The sequence below is a fragment of the Symsagittifera roscoffensis genome, chromosome 3, assembly GCF_963678635.1.
Source record: "Symsagittifera roscoffensis chromosome 3, txSymRosc1.1, whole genome shotgun sequence".
Taxonomy (NCBI): Eukaryota; Metazoa; Xenacoelomorpha; order Acoela; family Convolutidae; genus Symsagittifera; species Symsagittifera roscoffensis.
In genome coordinates this window covers 44923361-44943583 of record NC_087064.1, presented here as the reverse complement: position 1 = coordinate 44943583, position 20223 = coordinate 44923361, and the positions used below count along the sequence as shown (strand labels likewise).

Sequence of the window (20223 nt, the reverse complement as noted above, 5' to 3'; positions counted from 1 at the left end):
AGTCTCCAAAAACTAGCCACCAAAAACGCAATTACATATGCTTAATCAATTGCCAATTTAATGCAGGAAAAGTAGCACCAAATACAAAAAGACACAAATTTGCATGTAAAAAATTGGAAAGCATACAACCAAAATATTTATCATTGTTCTGAATTCCAAATTGCATTGGCTGTGTTAACTTTTTACTAATAAAATGTCAACACACATATGATATTATATCTCCGCAGCCTACCGATTCAAAAGTGCCACCAAAAGTATCACTTGTATTTGCGACTTAGGGGGACTTAGGTTGGAAAACAAAAGAAAGTTCGTACTAAGACACTTTGCTTCGCAAGTTTAATGACAGCAATCATGATATCACAGATTGATCTAGTTTGGCGGAAAAGTGCAGCAGCTCGTATATTATGTTGGTCTTTTTACTCGTCATTAAATATTTACTGACTGCAACGGATATGCCACTGATACGTTTCTTATCCTTGAAAATCGAATGACTAGGAAAATAGGCAGTTGCTTTCAGCAGAGAATGTTCAGCCCTCAATATGGCAAATAATTTATTTGCAAAAAAGAACAAATAGTTCAATTTTCCGAAATTTTTTCGACACTACCGAAACAGAATAAAACAAACAAATGCCTGATTTTGTCTATGGTAAGAGGTGTTCAAGAAAGATATTCAAACGAATTAGTTAAGCACAAAGGCGAAGCTGCGCTTCGCCAGGGTGACCACTTGATCACTATTTTAGTGACCAGTCACTATTGGTCACTATTTTTTCAATGGTCACTAAAAGTCACTATTGCAACGGTTTTTGGTGACGGACACTAAAATTTTTCTAAAGGTGCCTTTGGCGCCAATATATACTAATATTGAGGGGGGAGCGCGCGCCGAAAAAACGCAATTTTTTTCACAATTTTTCAAAAAGTGCCTATAACTTTTTCAGCCTGTTTATTCAAAATTATGCCTTCGGCGCAGAAATTTTGGCCAAAACAAGGACTTTTTAGTGCTTTGGCAGAGCTTGAAAAACTAATTTGGCGGACCTGAAAAAAAAGGTCGACAAAAAATTCGAAAATTGTCATAGTCACTATTTTTCTCTCAAAAAAATGGTCACCCTGCGCTTCGCTAACACGAATGAGAAAGCCGCTAAGATCCAATAGCTTCAAAATGCAAAAACTCAATTTTTTCAGACAGCTGGAGAAGTTTCAATGAACGCCAAGAAACAGAAAAGAAAAATTGAGTTATTTTAAGGAAAAAACTTCAACTTTCGAGTTTCAAAGTAAAAAATATATATAGCTTCAACATTCTTTGAATTTCAATTTTTTGACAATTTTTGATAAAAACTGACTCAATTTGAGAAAACTGGATCAAAAGGTAAAGTTTTTTTCCGTAAAATTTTTATTTCGATAGTTGAGTTTGCTTTTCTTTTAACAAAAGAAATGAACTGAACTTAAAAATAATCAAAAATTAAACCGCGGAAACCGTTCGAACAAATAACAAATTTTAAGTCTTTTACTAAATGATCTTAACTACGTTCATCGACTCTCAAAAAGTCCAAAATAACTTCTGAATTCACAGTCAAACTACTCAAGCATATTGTTAACCCACATTATACATTTGAAACTACGGAGTTTACATATTATGTCATATTAACAAAGCGATCGGCAGTCTAGGAAAGCAAGGTATTTCGGTTTCGGAATGACGCACTTTTCAAATGTTCGATGTAGAATTTCAAGTCCCTTTGTTAGTGTTTTCCAAGTATCATAATTTGATGTAATTTCTGCAGATATGCATTCAAGCAACAGCTGAGATGAGGTTCTGGCTGCAGCGTTGGCCCAGAAAATTTCGACGACACAATGGTAATGATAGTGGTACCGCCTTCACCACGCTTCTGTCTAAAATAAACACATGTACATTCAATTAAATCTATGCGGTGAAAAATTCATGGACCTACAACTATTTTTTGTCTTAGACTAAAAGTTTAGTATGATATCTATTAGTGTGTTATCTTTATGGATCAACCGTACAGTTAAGGGAGACCGTCGACTTAGGGGAGATAAAATGATATTTTTCCAGAAGCGTGCCGAAGGGGTCGCCCCCAACCCTCCTCAATTTTGGTTGCCAATTTTTTCCAAAGGGTCCCCCTTTTGCATAACTTAACGACATCCACTTTTGGCTGACCAAGCTTAAAATTCTTCTAAAGGCACCTTTTTTGGCTTGTTTTTTGAAAAATTTACTTGCGGCGCAAAAAATTTATGACAAAATAGGGTCCTTGTAGTATTTTCGGAGAACTCGGAAAATCAAATTGGTCGACCTAAAAAAAAAGGTCCGCACATAAAAATTTCAAAAGTGAAAAGTTTCTGCGCACGCCACTGTATTTTTCAGATATAACAGAAAAAAGAAACACTGAGTTGCATTGTAGAAAAATACAACAAAAAAGTAGTGTAGTTGAGGCTGCATCCATGCAACAGAACATTACTTGAGATCAATGTCTTGGTTCTAGTTGAATATTTGGCGGATGATATGTTTTTAATGCAGCTATAACCATATCTGCTCAAACTTTTCAATGAAGTGATTTTTAAATTTTTTTACTGTGATTGATTTCATTTGATTACTTATGATTTTATTTGTATTGCGATCTCCTGTTCGTTTATGTCATTCTATAACATTGTAAGCACATTATCAGCGGGAACTCTATTGATTGCTCTGAATACGTTAAATCAAGTAAAGAAAGCTTGTGATCCAATTATTTCAAAAAATTAGCGTTGATTTATACAGCTTAACAATTTCTATCAAAATCATAAATCAAAAACACATCCGAATACAAAGTTTCTACCCATTTTGATTGGTCGAAACAATAATTTGATCCCGTCGCCAAGATACAAAAATATACAGTTTGAATTTTGATAGTCATTACCCGTTGAAGGGGATATTCAACGGCAGTTCATTTCGAAGAATGGAGTGTACGGTTATCCGTAAATGTTATAAATTTTTTTAATCAATTTGCAGCTCTATTGTTATAAAGCGCGGAATGTTTCATAAATCGTACAAAAAAAACACAATAATTGGAACAACTTATTATAGTTCCTGACCGTTGAGAAAAACAACATTGAGGTCAGTTGCTTTGGCAATAATCTTCCAACTTTTTGAAAATTTGACCTTTCTTTGACCGATTGTGCATTGCTTAATTAGCAAAAACATTTTCAACAATAGCAAAAACTTTTCAAAAATAGAAGAATTAGATACGATTAAAAACAATAATGTCCCCTGATAATTCTAACATTTCCTCAAATACAACCGCATACAATTCCTTTTCTGATATGGTATCCTATGACGAGTGGCAAAACCTAGAACAAGAAAATATCCTAAAATGTACATTGATTTAAACCAACAAGTTGAATCAAAAGATGCATTTATTGAAAATGTTACCACTGAGTATCAGCAGGAATTAAAACGACATGAAACTGGATGTGGAATGGATCAAAGAGCGCCGCCTACATCGTCATATCAACAAGGTTTGTTTGCTGAGAAGTTAGGAGATTTCGACCCAATCCCGTTTAGGGTGACCAATTTAATTTGTTTTTAGAATCATCTAGCATTATTGCAAAACTAACAACAGGCAAACCTTTTCCTCAGGACAGCGCAATTCACACTTTCCCGGTCTCCACGACCTAAGAAAAGCCGAAAGTTCACATTTAGTTCACATTAAGTGATTAAACATAACAAGGCTGCAGTGGAGATTTTTGATGATTTACCTACACCTGCAGATAACCATTCGGACCTGTTTGAACAGGATGTCCTCGTAGTTTTAAATAATAAAAATTAAATAATAAAAATTAAAAAAAAACAATTGAGAATTTAGTATTCTGCTGGATGAGAAAATTAAAAACTATGATAAAGTACGGGTGCTAAAATTTAAGGGGATGATTAATTGCAAACCCAATTTTTGTTTGCAAATCGCAATTGATAATTTAAAATTGATTTATAAAATAGGTGTTCTTTTAAGTTTTGCTTCAGTTAAAACAACCAATTTAACCCAAATTTTATTCATAATGTCCGGAAATGCCGAGCTTAATCCATGTCCGGTGCTGTCATACGCCAATATTTTCAAAAAATGCCTAACTTTCGAATTTAAAATTGTTTCATGTAATTCGTCAAAATCTCAATAAAAACATGTTCAGATAAAAAGACTGGTAAATGATTGGGTAAACAACTGTGTCTTTCGGTTAACATGACTAACATGTAAGGACAGCTTTGAGACATACAACCACCACATTTTCGGCTTTCCTTCGAATAGGGGCTCAGACAACCCAAGTAAAAAAAGGGGAGGACTGCTTTTTTACCAATGAGGTGGAAGCACGGTTAAGGTCTGACTTTAACACTTTAAGTTCTCGGTTGAAAACAGTAGATACCTTCATGTTTGACTGTCCTATAAGAAGTGAACACCTTGCTATATTAACAATAATGTAATTCGGCACAAGCAAAAAAGATCTTGTAAAAATTGAACACATTTTCGATAAAAAAAAAGTATTCAGCCGATGAATCCAGAAAATTAGTGAAACATCAGATAGGCCAAAACAGTATATGCAAACTGATGCTGATAGTAAGTTGAATCTTTTGAGAAGAGTTTCCATGAAATTATTTTGAAATATGCGTCGATAGAAAAAGTGTTCATAAGAAACGAAAAATTACGCAAAAGAAGTTGACTGAGTCAATATAACATAAACTAAAACTGTTTAAATAATTTAAAAAAAAAAATCAAATCAGACATAGTAAATTTATAAATTTGTGAAGTATCAGGAAGGAAAATTTTTTAGAAGGATAATCAAAGCCGGAAGCGGGCTTCAACTAATTACTACTTAAGCGATAGTAGTTTTATTTAAATATGAAAGGTCCTCTAGAAATGAAGATCCTCTAGAAGAAGTGAAGATCCTGTGGACAAAGTTGTTTACGGGGAAAAAGTTTAGTGTCCGATTGTAATACCCTTGCTTATCGCAAGGGTAGCCATCCTTACAGAGTTTACTACGAAAATACACTCTCAATTGGCAAAAACAACACATGATAATGCCATACCTCCTACAATATTTCATTCCACGCCGTTTCAAAAACTGAAAACATGACATGGCGCATATGCAATTATCAATTTCTATCCATATTTAGCCACATCTCAAAGTATCATTGAATCACCGCAGAGACCATGCGCTCTCAGACAAATGTGTTTCTGCGGTTACAAATATTCAGACAAAATTGTATTTGGAATCCAAAAAAGCAGTCAAAATCATTTCAAGACTGAGGAAACCCATTTGAATTATTTTACTATTTGGCCAAATCTACCAAAAATAGAGAGGAGAAAAAATTAACGCACTGTTAAATAAAAAAATCTATTTTAGTCACTCGTCTTGAAAAGTTCGCGTCTCAAAAAATTAAAAGTCAGTTAATTTAATTTAAAAACCTACAAATTTACAACGATCTAAAAAGCATCTCTAATACAGAGGCGAAGCTGATCTTCGCACCACTTGAGATACAAAACAAGAAAGCCGAAAAGTCAGAAAAAATCGAAAAAAATTGATCTATCAAAAAAATAAGATTCGTTTTCAAATTAAAAAAAAAACATGATAAGACAATGAAATATGAAATAAGCATCGGAAGAAAAGTTACCAAAGGGTAGCAAATTCGAAAAATACCATAGCAGAAACCCTTTAAGCGAAAACAAAAATCAAAAAACCCCTCACCCTCAAAACACAGACACGAAAAAACACATTTTTTTTCGCTCGAGGAAAGACGAATCATGGCCATTGAACCGATATAAAATAGGCCAAATTCTATCAAGCTGAAAGATAAGGGAAAAAGAATAAAAAGCCGAAAAAAAAATTGTTGTCATGGAAAAATTACTAGAATTTCTATTAAGATTTTTAGAACTTTGTGCAATCTAGAGGTGAGCATAAAAATTTTGTTTTCTTTGAAACGAATCGACATTAAATCACAAAGCCGATCAAAAAATGGGTCGAAATCAATTGGGCAGAATAAAGTTTTTAAGCGAAAAAAAAGAAAACATAAAAGTCAAGGTTAGTAAAATTCCAAACATCAGAGCACTAAAGGCGCGTAAAAGTCAAGGCTAGTAAAATTACAAAGATCAGAGCACTTAAAGCACGTAAATAGCACTTAAAGCAACTATAATCTAAAAAAAACAATACTACAATATGACAACTAAGCCGACAAAACATAAGCAGGCAAATTATGAACCGACAATTTTTTGTGAAATGGAATATTTCCCGTTTGAAAAAAAATAGGTCCTGTCAGATTCGAACCAAGGATCTTTGCCGTACCAGGCGTATTCGTTACCTCCAGGCAAGTGTGCAGGAGACACAAAGAAATAAGAATCAATTACAAAGTGAATCTAAAATTACCATTTCTAATGTTCGCCATTCTGTGCCTAAAGTTATTTATGGGAAAAAATTTCTCCAGTGAAGCACCTCAATTATGAGTCTAAACAATTGCTAAGTGACGCAAGCCAATTATGACGCATTATCAGTGCCAGTCATTTGAAAAAAAAAAGAAATTTATCAACTGACATTCCTCAATTTATAGAGCGGACGCATTTTAACTGGTATACGAAAAAGTTCATTTGAAACATCCGACCCTTCACAGGTTCGAACCCTCTTAATTTTTTGCGGGTCTCCTTCCCTGCCTCTACGCTACAGATCAATGATACCTTGAAACTAAAGTGCTATTTGTAATACAATAGTCTGCGCTAACATCCTTAGCATTGGCTGTTCTCATTAGCTGGTTATTGATCAAAATGAACTTTCAAAATGAACACATTTTGTCGCAACAATATTTGCGCCATAGATTGGAAAAAAAGAGAGTTCATACTATCATACAAGCTTTTTTTGTAAATATAGCCAACATAGAGTTGGAAAAAAAGTCAGTGAAATCAATGAGACCGAAAACAATACTGACTTTTCTGCAGTTCGGAGACAAAATAAATCATGTTGAAGCTTTTCGAATTTGAAATTAAATTGATGTTACGCACTTTTTTTGCTAAGATTAACCAAATTAGAGAGAAATGCATACTAGGTATTTTTTGGTTATCCACTCCGAAATGTAATTATTACACAGCAGCGAAGATGCACTTCGCAAACACAAGCGAGAAAACGACAAAAAGCAGCTCTAAAAATGAAAGAAGAAAAAGAAGACGGAAGCCTCGAATTAACTGTGACGTATTCAAAACTGTGACCTAGAGATTTGGAGTCTCACAATCTCGGATCTGCCGCACGGGCCATTGAAATTTTTCTAACACTAGCCACCATGATGCAGCCATAGATCATGAAAAATTGCCACTGCTATGGAGCAAAAAATTCCACCAAAGATAACTAAAACTAGTGCTATTGACAAAACTGACAAAAAGCAGATCAACAAAATTTTCACACAGAAGCAGCTCTATAAAGTGAATAAGAAAAAGTAGAAACAAGCCTCGACGTAGCAAAAATTCTGCTACGTCTTGCATTTGATCTGCGACCTACATATTATGAGTCTCACGCACTAACCAGTCAGCCACGAACGCTTATTAAATCAAAAACACTAGCTACACATAAAGCAGAGAACAGATACTATTGAATTTCCAATGCTACAGATCGTGATTATAGCAAAAGTGCAGCCAAAAAGTAAACACTTTCATGAACATTTTGATTTGCAATAGGGTTGGGGAAAAAAGTAGCGTCGCACCATCACACTACGCTTGGCTTGTGTAAAAATTAAAATCAATTTTGAAACTAATTCACGATCAGGTTTTTCGCACCATTTGTACTTTCGTACTTGGAGAGTAATTCTCTTCCTATTAGCAAATGAGTTTGATTTGCATTTGAAAACAAATCAACCCAACACAACCCCAACAAGTGTCTTCAATTCACTCATTTAAACTTTAAAAATTAAACCATTGAAACTCTCTGGTTCCTAAAAACGGGTCTTTCAAATCTCCGAGATGTTTGTATACGAATGAAGAAAAGAACAAAACAATGGCTAGTTTACCCTGTATATTCTTTCAGCCATTTCAACTGGTTTCAGTCATAGATATTGAATGGTTAAAAACCAAACTCCTTTTAGATGCTGGACTGGAATATGTTATGCCTTAGACCGATCCATCTTTTGGCCACTCGAAAAAATGGTACCAGACAATTTAAAAACTTAAGGCTCAAATGTAAAGAAAAACTAAGCTTGTGAAGCAGAGCGATTTTAATCTAATGATTGGTGTTTTCCTCATAGTCAACGAGTCACTGTTGATCATTGTTTTGTGTGATTTGAAGGGCGTTTTAATGTTTGTCTGTTTTCAATCATTGTATAATTTTTCATTTTAATGAAAGTACTGTTTTGACTTGCGGTAAATTAATAGAATAAGAAAACACAAAGAAAAAACATCACCTCTACCTCTATCCATAAATTTGCTCATCACTTGCAGTTTTCAAAATTTTTCCATCACTGGGTTTGAATTCTTCTTTCACTGGTTCTACAGTTGTCTTTAATGCAGTTTTGCCCAGTTGCTCCTCCAATTTCCTCTTGCCAGGTACCTCTCTCAGGTCAGAGCAAAACAAGACCTGGCAAAATTAAACATCAACCAATTCTGCTGATTAAATAACACGGATACCGCTGAATTTATAACAATTTAATTTATCCACCAGTAATTTCCAGTTTTCCTTCGTTGTGCAAGTCATAAATTAAAGCGTAAAATTTTATCAATACGCTGTAATTTTTTTCTGTAGCTTATTACGAGTGGAACCCTTGAAAGTACTTCATTTAAACTGAATTTTAATCTTTTTCTCGTAAGCTGACTCACCGTATGAGCCCATCCTGAGTAGTCGCCAAATAACTCGTGGAAGAAATCCGCTGAAACAAAACCACAATCCAAGTTACGTACACATGCGGTGTCTGCTTATATCTTTTGAAAGATTGCTTTGGACGATGATAACCCATGAAATACAAAAGTGAAAGTTTTGTATATTTCCAAATATCACTCCAGCCCATCACAACACAGAAACAAATAATTCCAGTATATCATACTAAAATCAAAGAACCCGATTCTAGTTAGGAACCTGGTTTTGGAACTGAGTTTTTTTAAAAATGAGGCATCAAGCATATCCTATTCTAATTCAGATTACTAGTCGCTACTTTAAAAAGTAAATTCGCAGAACCAGCGATGCTGCAAGGAGCAGATCGCGCTAAATGTTCTGAAAAAAATAAGAGTTAGAATATGTTCCTTTTTCTGAACTCACTGATAGTTTGATAGTTTTTGACAGTGAGGGAGAGCAGTTTGCCTCCTTTTCCCTTCGTTCCCCCTCCCCCTTTGTTCATTCCCACCCTGTAATCTCTCTGTGCTATCTGCAGTACATGTGTGTCCACTGGTACTGCACTGGTTTTGTCCAGAGACATCAGACACACACAGTCAGACACCTGCAGGCACAAAAAAATTAACTACTCCTTTTTTGTTGTTGTTGTTGTTGTTATAGTTTTTAGCCACGAGTGTCGCGTCCAGCATGCCTAAACTGGGCCCCAGAAAGTTCGCGACCTCCATCGGAGAAGCCACAAGTCTATTGGGTCTAAAACGGTTGTGTTCTGGACACAGTTAAGAAGATTGAGATGGGAACGGTGGATGGCCAGCGGGAGCAGTTTGGGTACTATCCAGTTTAAGTACGCGTTGAGAAAGGTTGAGAAAGTACGCGTTGAGAAACGCGTTGACTGTACTCGGACCTCATTTGAGAGAGAATTCTTTTGGTGAAAGAGAATTTTCGGCGGATCAGATATCAGATAGCCCGAGAGGGAAAACTTTCAAGGGTGGTGCATCCTCAATAGCGTGTTCAACTCCTTTACTAGATACTGGTAGAAGAATGCAGTTAAAAACAATGCTATAAACATACAAATTACCACTGAGCCCAAACCGACATATATGAGAGACACATAGCCAGCAGAGAGTTGTAAAAAGTTGAATAAACAATGGGGTAATGGACCAATGGCGCAACTGATCAATAAACTGATTAATTGATCAATAAACAATGGAGCATTCGATCTAGACGTTAACGTAACAATTCAACTTAAGATTTTCACCTGTTTAAATCATTTAATTATCAACTGAACAAAATCAAAGTAGATTTGGATCTCTCTAAGTATGCCCCTTTTGCAAAAGGACATAGATCTGTTACTAGGTGCAAAATTTCACAGATTGGCAGCAAAACTAGGTATAATCAACATAATCAACAGTTTATTTAGACAGCCATAAAAGAGTAGCAAATCAACTTCTATATAAATGGAAAGTTAACCGACTGTTGAGATCTGATCTCGTGATATGACATCGCGCGATATCGCGTGACATCGTGCGATATCCAATCATGTTCTTTTTTTAAACCAAAAAGTGGGAAGTGACTTCTCTATAAAGTTATAAAGTGAGAGGTCATTTCTCCGAAACTTAACAATCCTCCTTTCAAAATAAGAACTACATCTTAGCCTACAGTAGTCTGGAAGTTCAGTTTAACCATGTCCCGTACGATGTTTGTTGAGAGCAATATCACTTTTTTTTCTGTCCTAGCTCGAATATCCTGATCAATTTGCCTGCTCTGCTTTCAAACTTCTCACTCTCCCCTATCTTTGAATCTAACTTCATGTCCATACTCTGAAACTTGTGAACCTCGCATAAGTTTCTCGACTCCTCCTTACCTGGTTCAACTAATGACGTTTTAGTTTTTGGATGGTCTCTAGACTCAATTTTCAGCTCAACCTCTTTCATTATATCATCGTCATTTATCATCAAGTTCTCATTTTGCTCACTAAATTTCTCAATCTTCTCTTCTGTCTTTCTGAAAAAACAAATCTTATTGACTCTGAACTCTGGAAAATTGTTTTCCACTTTATCAACACTTAATTTTTCGTGATTTCTAAATCCTATTAATTTCCAATTAAAAAGATTTCCTCGCTCCCTAAATGGATAAACGGTCCCATATCCTTGCTCAATACATGACTTTTCTCCAAACTACCTTAGCTCCTCCTCTAGTAAGTTTTGAGACAGACACTAAAATTTCGGAGTTTTCTGGCAATAGAAACAATCACTCATTGAAAATTGTTTCGAGTTTTCTTGAGAATCTTTTACAAAAAACTCAACTCTTCCTTTACCTAAAACCTTAGACTCTGTTTTGTTAGCGTTTTCAACAGTTTCGCTAAAACTCTGGTCCAGCTCAACAAATAAATTCCGATCCTTTTTCATACTGCAAGTTGCGCCTGAATCTATAACTAGGTCACCGTCGACTCTCTCGGCTGAGTTGTAAAAGCTAAAATAACTTTCATTTGTTTCACCCAACTGCTGGTCTTCGCTCACGCTTTTTCTCTCAAAGGCCTTCTTACAATCCCTAGCTATGTGTCCTATTTCTAAGCACCTGAAACATTTCACAGGAGGTCTATCACTTGATGACTGGTTAACCTTATTCACTAACTTAGATTTACAATGAGCTGTTATGTATCCTGTTTTATTGCACCTAAAACATGTTTTTGTTCTAGGAATAAACGAAGGCTCAGTCTCCTCCTTCTCATTCCTATGCAGGGTGGCCACTTGGTTGGGAATAAAAAAGATACCTCATTCATATTCCTGAAAAAGATACCAAAAAGTAACCAAGTTAAATTTTGCTTTAAAAAAGGACACTTTCAGACACCGCTAAACAAACGAAACAGCAACTGAATCGCGGTCAGCTTCAAGCTTGGATTTCTTCTTTTCCAGATGCTCGACCAGCTCTTTTGCTTTTTTGAGCTCATCGTTGGTAGAAGAGATGTCTTTCTGCACTTTTTTATTATAAGTTGTTTCATCGACGTGCAGCCCAAAAAGTTTACCGCTGTATAGGTTCCGAAACTGCTCTCGGGCGTAAGGAGCTAGTGCATGTACTGCAATATAACTGGCTTTGGTTTTTCCGCAGTTGAGAGACGTGAATGATGAATCAGGAAACATTTTCTTGTACTTAGATCGTTTGCGGTTAACAGAGTCGCTAGACCAAAATGTCTGTTTATTCAAAACAAGACTCAAAACGTGCAATGCCACCGCGTTGCGAGTTCCCGTTTGGACATCACAATGTTGCACAAGCGATGCCTGCAAAGTTGGCTGCCGATTGAGAGCTGCTACTTTCGACCTAAACAGTCAAATACTAGAAATCTGTTGATGTGTAAACACAAACGACTTGCTTTGTTTTTTCATCATACCAGTCAAGACAAGAGTTCACTCACTTATGGACATCTGAGTTTTCGTGTTGCGTCAGTCGAGATCGCCCATTGCTGATATTGATTCGTTTTTTGTCCAACTGACATTCCACAAACTCGTCTTCGCCGTCCACAAGTCTTGCCCAGGAGAAGCCAATCACGAGAGTCCTGGTTGCCCTGCACTTTCCCATTCACGTCTGAAAATAGATACTTACGTAAAAAAAGATACCAAATAGTGACTTTTAGATACCAGTATCTAAAAAGATACCAAGTGGCCATCCTGTTCCTATGATCACTTCCAAAGTTTAAGTCTTTTTTAATTTCGTTCAAACTCTTATCATCTTTGCTAAACTTAACCAAAGTACAAAACGTATTGAACTCTTTTGGTAGGCCTTAAGGAATGATTGACACAAAAATCTTTTCACTTAAACCCTTGTCTACTTCATCTAAATTATACTGCAACTCTTCAGCTCTAGAGATATAATCGACTACACTCTCATAAGCTTTCAATCTTATCGAAGTTAAATCTGAAATGAACTGCTGCAGTTTCGGTCTCTCGGCGCTTTTGAACCTTTTGCACAAAACTTCCCAAGCCTTACTTCCCTTGCATTTATAGAGTCTTGAAAACAAAACAGATTTTTTGTCTAAACATTGGACCAACTCATACCTAACATGCAATTCTTTTACACCAAAAATTTCTTTTCCTTAAAGATGCCTCCCTTTAAGATGTACTTTCCTAAAGATGCCTCTCTCTGTTGTACAATAGCATTATTCCTAACACTGGGTGCAAAATCTTTCTCATCTACTTCTCTATTTATAACTTTATTCAGTTTGAGATGAAAAATTCTAGCCTCAAATTGCTCTGCAAAGTACAAAAAATCTTCTTCATCTACTGAAAACACTATTCTCTCTGACTTAGACATTTTTCACCTAAACTCTATTGCTCTGAACAAATACCCTATGTTCCACGGACTTTTCAACGACAAAAATTCAGTCTATATTATATCAGCAAACATCGCAGTGCATAATATAAGTAATCATGTATCTCATGATTAGCAAAATAGACATTTTGGAGTGTTTTCTTTTGTGGAACTTCTATTCTTTAAATCAGGTTGGAGTTAAGATCTTGCGGCGACGGATAACGATCCCCCAAGCAACAACAAATATCTACAAAATTATAAAACACCACATCAATTGAGTTTATCAAATTTCTATCTATCACTGTTACTTTCTCTCTTTCTTTCTTTCTTTCTTCTCTCTCTCTCTCTCTCTCTCTCTCTCTCTCTCTCTCTATCTATCTATCTATCTATCTCTCTCTTTCTTTCTCTCTCTCTCTCTCTCTCTCTCTCTCTCTTTCTCTTTCTGTCGCGTGCTTCTTTCAGCTTTCCTTGTGACTCCAGACTTCACTGATCACTGAATTGCCTCAATGCCCTGTCTCAATGACTCTGTGTATTGCTCTGTTGTCTATCTGCCAGTTCACTTAGTGACTTTTTTCTCGGCTGTCTTTTTTGTGACTTTAACGGTGTCAACAATTTACAGCTTGATCTCTCAAATCTTTTTGTTAAGTCAGTCAATCTTGACTTCTGACACGTGCTTTAGCAGCTGGGCCCATAACCTTTCACAGGTTGGCAGCAAAACTAGGGATAACCAACAGCTTAATTAGAGAGCGATAAAAAAAGTAGAAAATCAACTTCTATATAAATGGAAAGTTAACCGCCTGTTGAGATCTGATCTCGTGATATGACATCGCGCGATATCGCGTGACATCGAGCAAAATCCAATCATGTTCTTATTGTGAACCAAAAAGTGGGAAATGACTTCTCTATAAAATGAGAGGTAATTTATCCGAAACTTAACCTAGAAACATAGATCTGTTACTACGTGCAAAATTCACATATACTTAACCGTTAAATATATATTGTTAATATGATTCGTTACTAGGTACCATAGAGGGCGGGGGAATAGTTAAAGAGATCCGTATATTCTTCTATTCTTCCTAGATATCTGGATTCGGTTTAGTTTCGATGCTCTGGATAAACCTCACCTTGGGTCCGATGCCCGGAATCTGTAGCAGCTTCGTCTTTGCCTCTTCGTAAGATACATCTCTCAACTGGTTCAACCACATCTCACCACCTCCTCCCCCTTTCGATCCCTGCTGATTAGCTAGAAACTGAACAGCTTTGGAGACATAAGCTGCCCTGTATCCAAATGCCAAATCCCGCAACCTCTTTTCAAGATCTTTCACTTCCAGAAGGTCTGCAAATCAAAAGCCATATTTATTAGATTAGTTATTAAAATAATCGTTACTTGAAGCACTCAAAAAAGTTCAAGTTTTCAAGTGTCCAAACTTCGTATTCACTCACCATCTAAACTTGGAAATGCGTAGAAATCTTGTCCGTCGATTGTAGTAATATACGAGCCAAAATGTACACAGACTTTATTGACAAGTTGTGATATTCTGGATATATGGTTATTCTGAGAGCATATGAAGGAAATGACATTTTCAAATGGGTCCTGGCGCAGCATCCTCACACCAGACAAAGCGCGTGCTTTCTAAAACAGCAGCAATCAGACCATGTAAAGAGCAGACACAATGTGCGGCCAAAGACTACGTTTGATGTCAGGGCAAAGATTACCTTCCAAAATCACCCATGACAAAAGATACCATCTTTTGTCATGTAGCCCTATCTTTCGAATTTTTGTCATGATCTACTGTTCACAATGAACTTAAGCAAATGTTTTGAAAGATTTTGAATAATTTTTCCGATGAATTTCAATCAATTTTGCCCCTTTTGAAACAAATTTTTGAAACTAAAAACTTTTGAAACGAATTTTTTACCACCTAAATTTAGTGGAAATGGCACCAACAAACAACCCTGAGTCCGTCAACCAGAAATGTACGCTCAAAATAGTAGCAAAGGTTTACATTCCTGATATTAACAGAGATATGAATAGCTAGACTGATGTTAAGCTTGCCAGACCTTCTCGAAGTGATTTGGATCTCGTTGGCACCACAATTTATAGAAATCCTCGATTGGAAAATTTAGTTGTAAATAATCCTCCAATTCAGCACGAACGGCAGACTCTTCCATTTTGACGTTGGAGCTCAAACTGAAGCGACACTTTGTTGGATGCTGTTCTATCTGCACAACGTAATTCCTTACAACTCCCATGAAGCAATTATCCCTTTTCTCGGTCCATCTGAAAAACAGTCCAAAACTCAAAACCAAAACCATCAATCGCAACGGCCTTAAAATAAGGTTTCAATTCCGCAGTAAATATTGAACCACATTCAGAAAAAAAAACTTATTTTCAGTTCTTTTAATGGGAAAAAAATTGTTTTGCATTTAACAGATTTTTTGCGTTTTCTTATATATGTGTAGTTTTCAAGATATCTCAACCGATGCTAACTCAAAAAAATCACTACAACATTTGAAGTAGCACACGGTGGATATTCATTCAGAAACATGACCTTCTTACTAATTACAGATGTTAGAAATATTTTGAATTAAGGGAAAAGGCATCCACAGTAAATTATTTTGATTCAAAGAATGCTGTAGCTTATTTCTTCATCAGATCGCGTCAGCTAAATTTATCTACTAAATACCAATAGTTTACTTCGAACTTTTGTATGAAGAGCTCCTCTCACGAGCGGCCAGACCAATTTACATCTTATCTAAATCGAATATCAGAAAATTCGTATGAAAACAAGAATAGCTACTTGATGGGAAATTAGCAAAGCAAGTTCGACCATATGCGTCATCGCAGGGTAAGAAAAAAATGGCAGTAACGCTTGAATTGTGCTACAAGTGGCAGTTTAGCTTGCTAGAAATCATATGGTGATTAAATTTGAATAATTGAAATTAGGCCAGGCTTCTGGCTGCTCAAATTTAAAAGAATATAAACAAAAAAATAACTATATGTAAAAACTGCGATTTTTTCTATTCTTTTTAAAACTAAATTTCACACAGAGGAACCTTGGCTTCGCAAACACAAGCGAGCACACGACAAAAAGCAACTCTGTAAAGTGCAATACGAAAAAGTAGAAATAAGCCTCAAATTAGTAAAAATTCGACTACATCTCCGAAGAGCTCTGCGACCTAGAGATTATGAGTCCCACGCACTAGCCACTCAGCCACGCACGCACGCACGCTTAATAAATCACAAACAATAGCCAAAAATAAAGCAGAGAAGAGATGCTATGAAATTTCTAATGCTACAGATCGTGATTATAGCAAAAGTGCCACCAAATAAGAGAACATTTTTAGTAAACACTTTTAATTGCGATTGAGATTAGAACAAAAAATTCTTACTAAAAGACTACGCTGCCGGCTAGTGTAAAAAAGTAAACACAAAGAGTTAAAATGTTCAAAAGTAAAATAGGAAAAATTATTTTTTCAATAGTTTTTATCAGCAAGACATAAGATAAGTTAAAATAAATTAAGATATGTGAGCAAATTCATTGATTTGATACGTGTAAAAAATTAATAAAAATGCTTCATCTTCAACTATGACCAGTGAAGAGCTTTTGATGATTTATTTTATCCAGACCAAACGTACAAAACAGAAAATTTTCAATGCGTTTTCTCGTATTGGGTTGACATTTGACAAAACTTGAAAAAGATTATTATGATTTCTTTTGTTTACGCGCAAACTAAATAGACAAAAGCAGGGAAGTAAGAATTTTCAGAGGCAAAGCTGCGCTTCGCAAACACTTGCGAGAACACGACCAAAAAGCAGCTCTAAAAAAAACAGAAATAAGCCTCGAATGAGCAAAAACTCGGCTAGGTGTCGGATTCGAATCTGCAACCTAGCAAATTTGAGTCTCCTGCACTAGCCACGGATGCTTTAAAATCCCCAAAGACTAGCCACCAATAATGCAGCTACATACGCCAATAAATTGCCAATTCCATGCAGCAAAAAATACAAAAAGACACAATTTTGCGTGTAATAAATTGGAAAGCATGAAGCCAAATTAGAGTTGGAAAAATTTTGACATCGAACTGTTTATCATTGTACTGCTAAACAACTTTTTTCGGTTCATTTGATGAATTTAAAATGCATCAGCTGCGTTAACTTTTTTACTAATCAAATGTCAAAGCACATAAGATAATTTACTGCTACCACAGCCTACCGATTCAAAAGTTCCACCAAAAGTAGCTCTTTTATTTGCGACTTAGGTTGGAAAAAACAGTTCGTGCTAATACACTTTGCTTCGCAAGTGTATATAACCTGCACCATTAGTAAAACTTAAAATCGCATTCTAGAATAGTAAAAAAATGATCTTAACATCAGTAAAACATCTTTGAGCGCAAAAAGAGCCAAAAAAGTTCAATTTCCAGTAGTACAGGTCCTGGTCAGACTCGAATCACTGAACTTTGTCGTCTCAAGCATAAAAATACCTCTGCTTCAAACCAGCAAAACTTTTAGCTGGAACTTTATGTGCTTATAAAGAAATTCAACTAAGCTAGAAGAGTCCTGCAGATTTCTCGCCTGAAAAACTCTAGAACACTTTGGCAATATATAAAATCAAAAAAGAAGGAAATCATAGTTCATTGACTACGGTTAATAGTTTCTAGAAATTTTTTAAATGCATCTCAAATTACGACTGAAAACTTTCAATGTGATTGAATCATTGAATGAGTCACATTCTTTGTTACACCCAACTTTTCAAATTGAACAAGGTTTTCATGAAAATCAAATTGGGCGCAGCGGCGAAGTTGCAATTCGCAAACACAAGCAAACAAATGTCAAGAATTAGCTTTAAAAAAGGCAAAAAAGAAAACAATATTTGATTTTTAAAAAATAAAGGTTATCTACGGGACTTAATCCTGAGTCCTCGAAAATGAATGTCTGTCCAGTTGACTGCCCAATACAATTTACCACTAAATCTTAGCAAAACTAAACCAAGCGCCAAAAGGGAACTTCAAATTTCACAAAAATACAAAATTAGCATGCAATAATTGGGAAATAAATAATCTAAAGCCAATCACGCTGCCTTAGCATGTAACAAATTGGAAAATGTAAAGCCAAATTGAGCGTTTCAAAAATCTCACGAAATCGACTGAGTTGAAAATTTCTGAAACGGAATTTTAATTATTATACTGCTACATGAAACATAACTTTTTTCCGTTCATTTGATGAATTAAAAAAACATCAACGGTCTTAACTTATTATTAATCAAACGTCAATAGTATTAAACTGCTAATGCTGCCTTCTGCTTAAAAAGAGCCCCAAAAGTAGCATTTTCACATTGTCAAAATTACAACGAAAGGTAGCTTTTTTTATTTGCGACTAAGGTTGGAAAAAAAGTTCCATCGTACTATCACACAACGCTTTGCTTGTGTAATAAAGGATTTAATGAATATGACTTAAAAAGAATTTCAGTAATTCCTTTCATTTTTCTTCTAGTTATCAATCATACTTTTTATCAAACTGTCTCCTCGGAATCCAAATCTTCAAAACTTCCTCATGCTAAAGCAACTCTAATTTATTGGAAAGCAAAACTTGCATCGTTTTAAGCCTTTTAAGGATTGACATGCATCAAAAATCTTTTCAAGGAGAGAACTTGTTCTTTGCCAAAAATTAATTTTTCAATGCCCCGCTTAAAATGAATACCTGAAAGACTGTCCTCCCAGCAGCATGCAATGCAGATTCAACAACTGCTTACTGATACAGTGAACAAACTCCACTTTGAAAGCCATACTCCAATCTGAAACTTACTCAAACCTGGTAGCTCTGAAAACACTTGAACGAATCAACGGAAATTTGAATACGACATTCTGCCTCCAATTCATTTATTCTATAGTTCTCAATTGAATTCAATATTCAAAGATGTATGACGAGATCACCTCCAATATGACAACATTTTTCGCGATATTATTCTGAAAGAGGAAATATGGCGACCAGTCAGAACGTCAATTTCAACACAGAGGCGAAGCTGAGCTTCGCACCACTTGCGATACAACAGAATTAAAACAGCATGACCCTCAAGAAGTAATAAAGATAACTTATAACAAAGAAATTCAAAAAAGAAGTAGAAAAACAAAAAAAAAGAAAAATGAAAAAATATTTTTCAAGATAAATTTACTGACGTTTTTTAAAATGTTCCTCATGGAATTGGTTTTTAACGTTAGAAAAAAATGCCTTGACTATGGTTAATAGTTTCTAGAAATTTTTTAAATGCATCTCAAATTACGACTGAAAACTTTCAATGTGATTGAATCATTGAATGAATCACATTCTTTGTTACACCCAACTTTTCAAATTGAACAAGGTTTTCATGAAAATCAAATTGGGCGCAGCGGCGAAGTTGCAATTCGCAAACACAAGCAAACAATATTTGATTTTTAAAATATAAAGGTTATCTACGGGACTTAATCCTGAGTCCTCGAAAATGAATGTCTGTCCAGTTGACTGCCCAATACAATTTACCACTAAATCTTAGCAAAACTAAACCAAGCGCCAAAAGGGAACTTCAAATTTCACAAAAATACAAAATTAGCATGCAATAATTGGGAAATAAATAATCTAAAGCCAATCACGCTGCCTTAGCATGTAACAAATTGGAAAATGTAAAGCCAAATTGAGCGTTTCACAAATCTCACGAAATCGACTGAGTTGAAAATTTCTGAAACGGAATTTTAATTATTATACTGCTACATGAAACATAACTTTTTTCCGTTCATTTGATGAATTAAAAAAACATCAACGGTCTTAACTTATTATTAATCAAACGTCAATAGTATTAAACTGCTAATGCTGCCTTCTGCTTAAAAAGAGCCCCAAAAGTAGCATTTTCACATTGTCAAAATTACAACGAAAGGTAGCTTTTTTTATTTGCGACTAAGGTTGGAAAAAAAATTCCATCGTACTATCACACAACGCTTTGCTTGTGTAATAAAGGATTTAATGAATATGACTTAAAAAGAATTTCAGTAATTCCTTTCATTTTTCTTCTAGTTATCAATCATATTTTTTATCAAACTGTCTCCTCGGAATCCAAATCTTCA

General features: G+C 35.3%; 1 protein-coding gene across 2 annotated transcripts; it reads right to left on the bottom strand.

Moving 5' to 3' along the window:
• Positions 1–1568: 1568 nt before the first annotated feature.
• On the bottom strand, positions 1569–18925 carry LOC134841268 (N-glycosylase/DNA lyase-like). 2 transcript variants are annotated; one of them, XM_063857143.1, is made up of 8 exons: positions 18830–18925; positions 15193–15412; positions 14575–14764; positions 14256–14467; positions 9256–9433; positions 8820–8869; positions 8408–8580; positions 1569–1884 (listed from the first exon to the last, which is right to left on the bottom strand). In XM_063857143.1, exons 1-7 carry the CDS (start codon positions 18913–18915, stop codon positions 8416–8418), a joined length of 1101 nt encoding a protein of 366 aa, XP_063713213.1. In that variant the 5' UTR covers positions 18916–18925; the 3' UTR covers positions 1569–1884; positions 8408–8415. The 2 variants fall into 2 exon arrangements, with proteins under 2 accessions (XP_063713213.1, XP_063713212.1); XM_063857142.1 differs by having other exon boundaries at positions 8414–8580.
• Positions 18926–20223: the final 1298 nt, after the last annotated feature.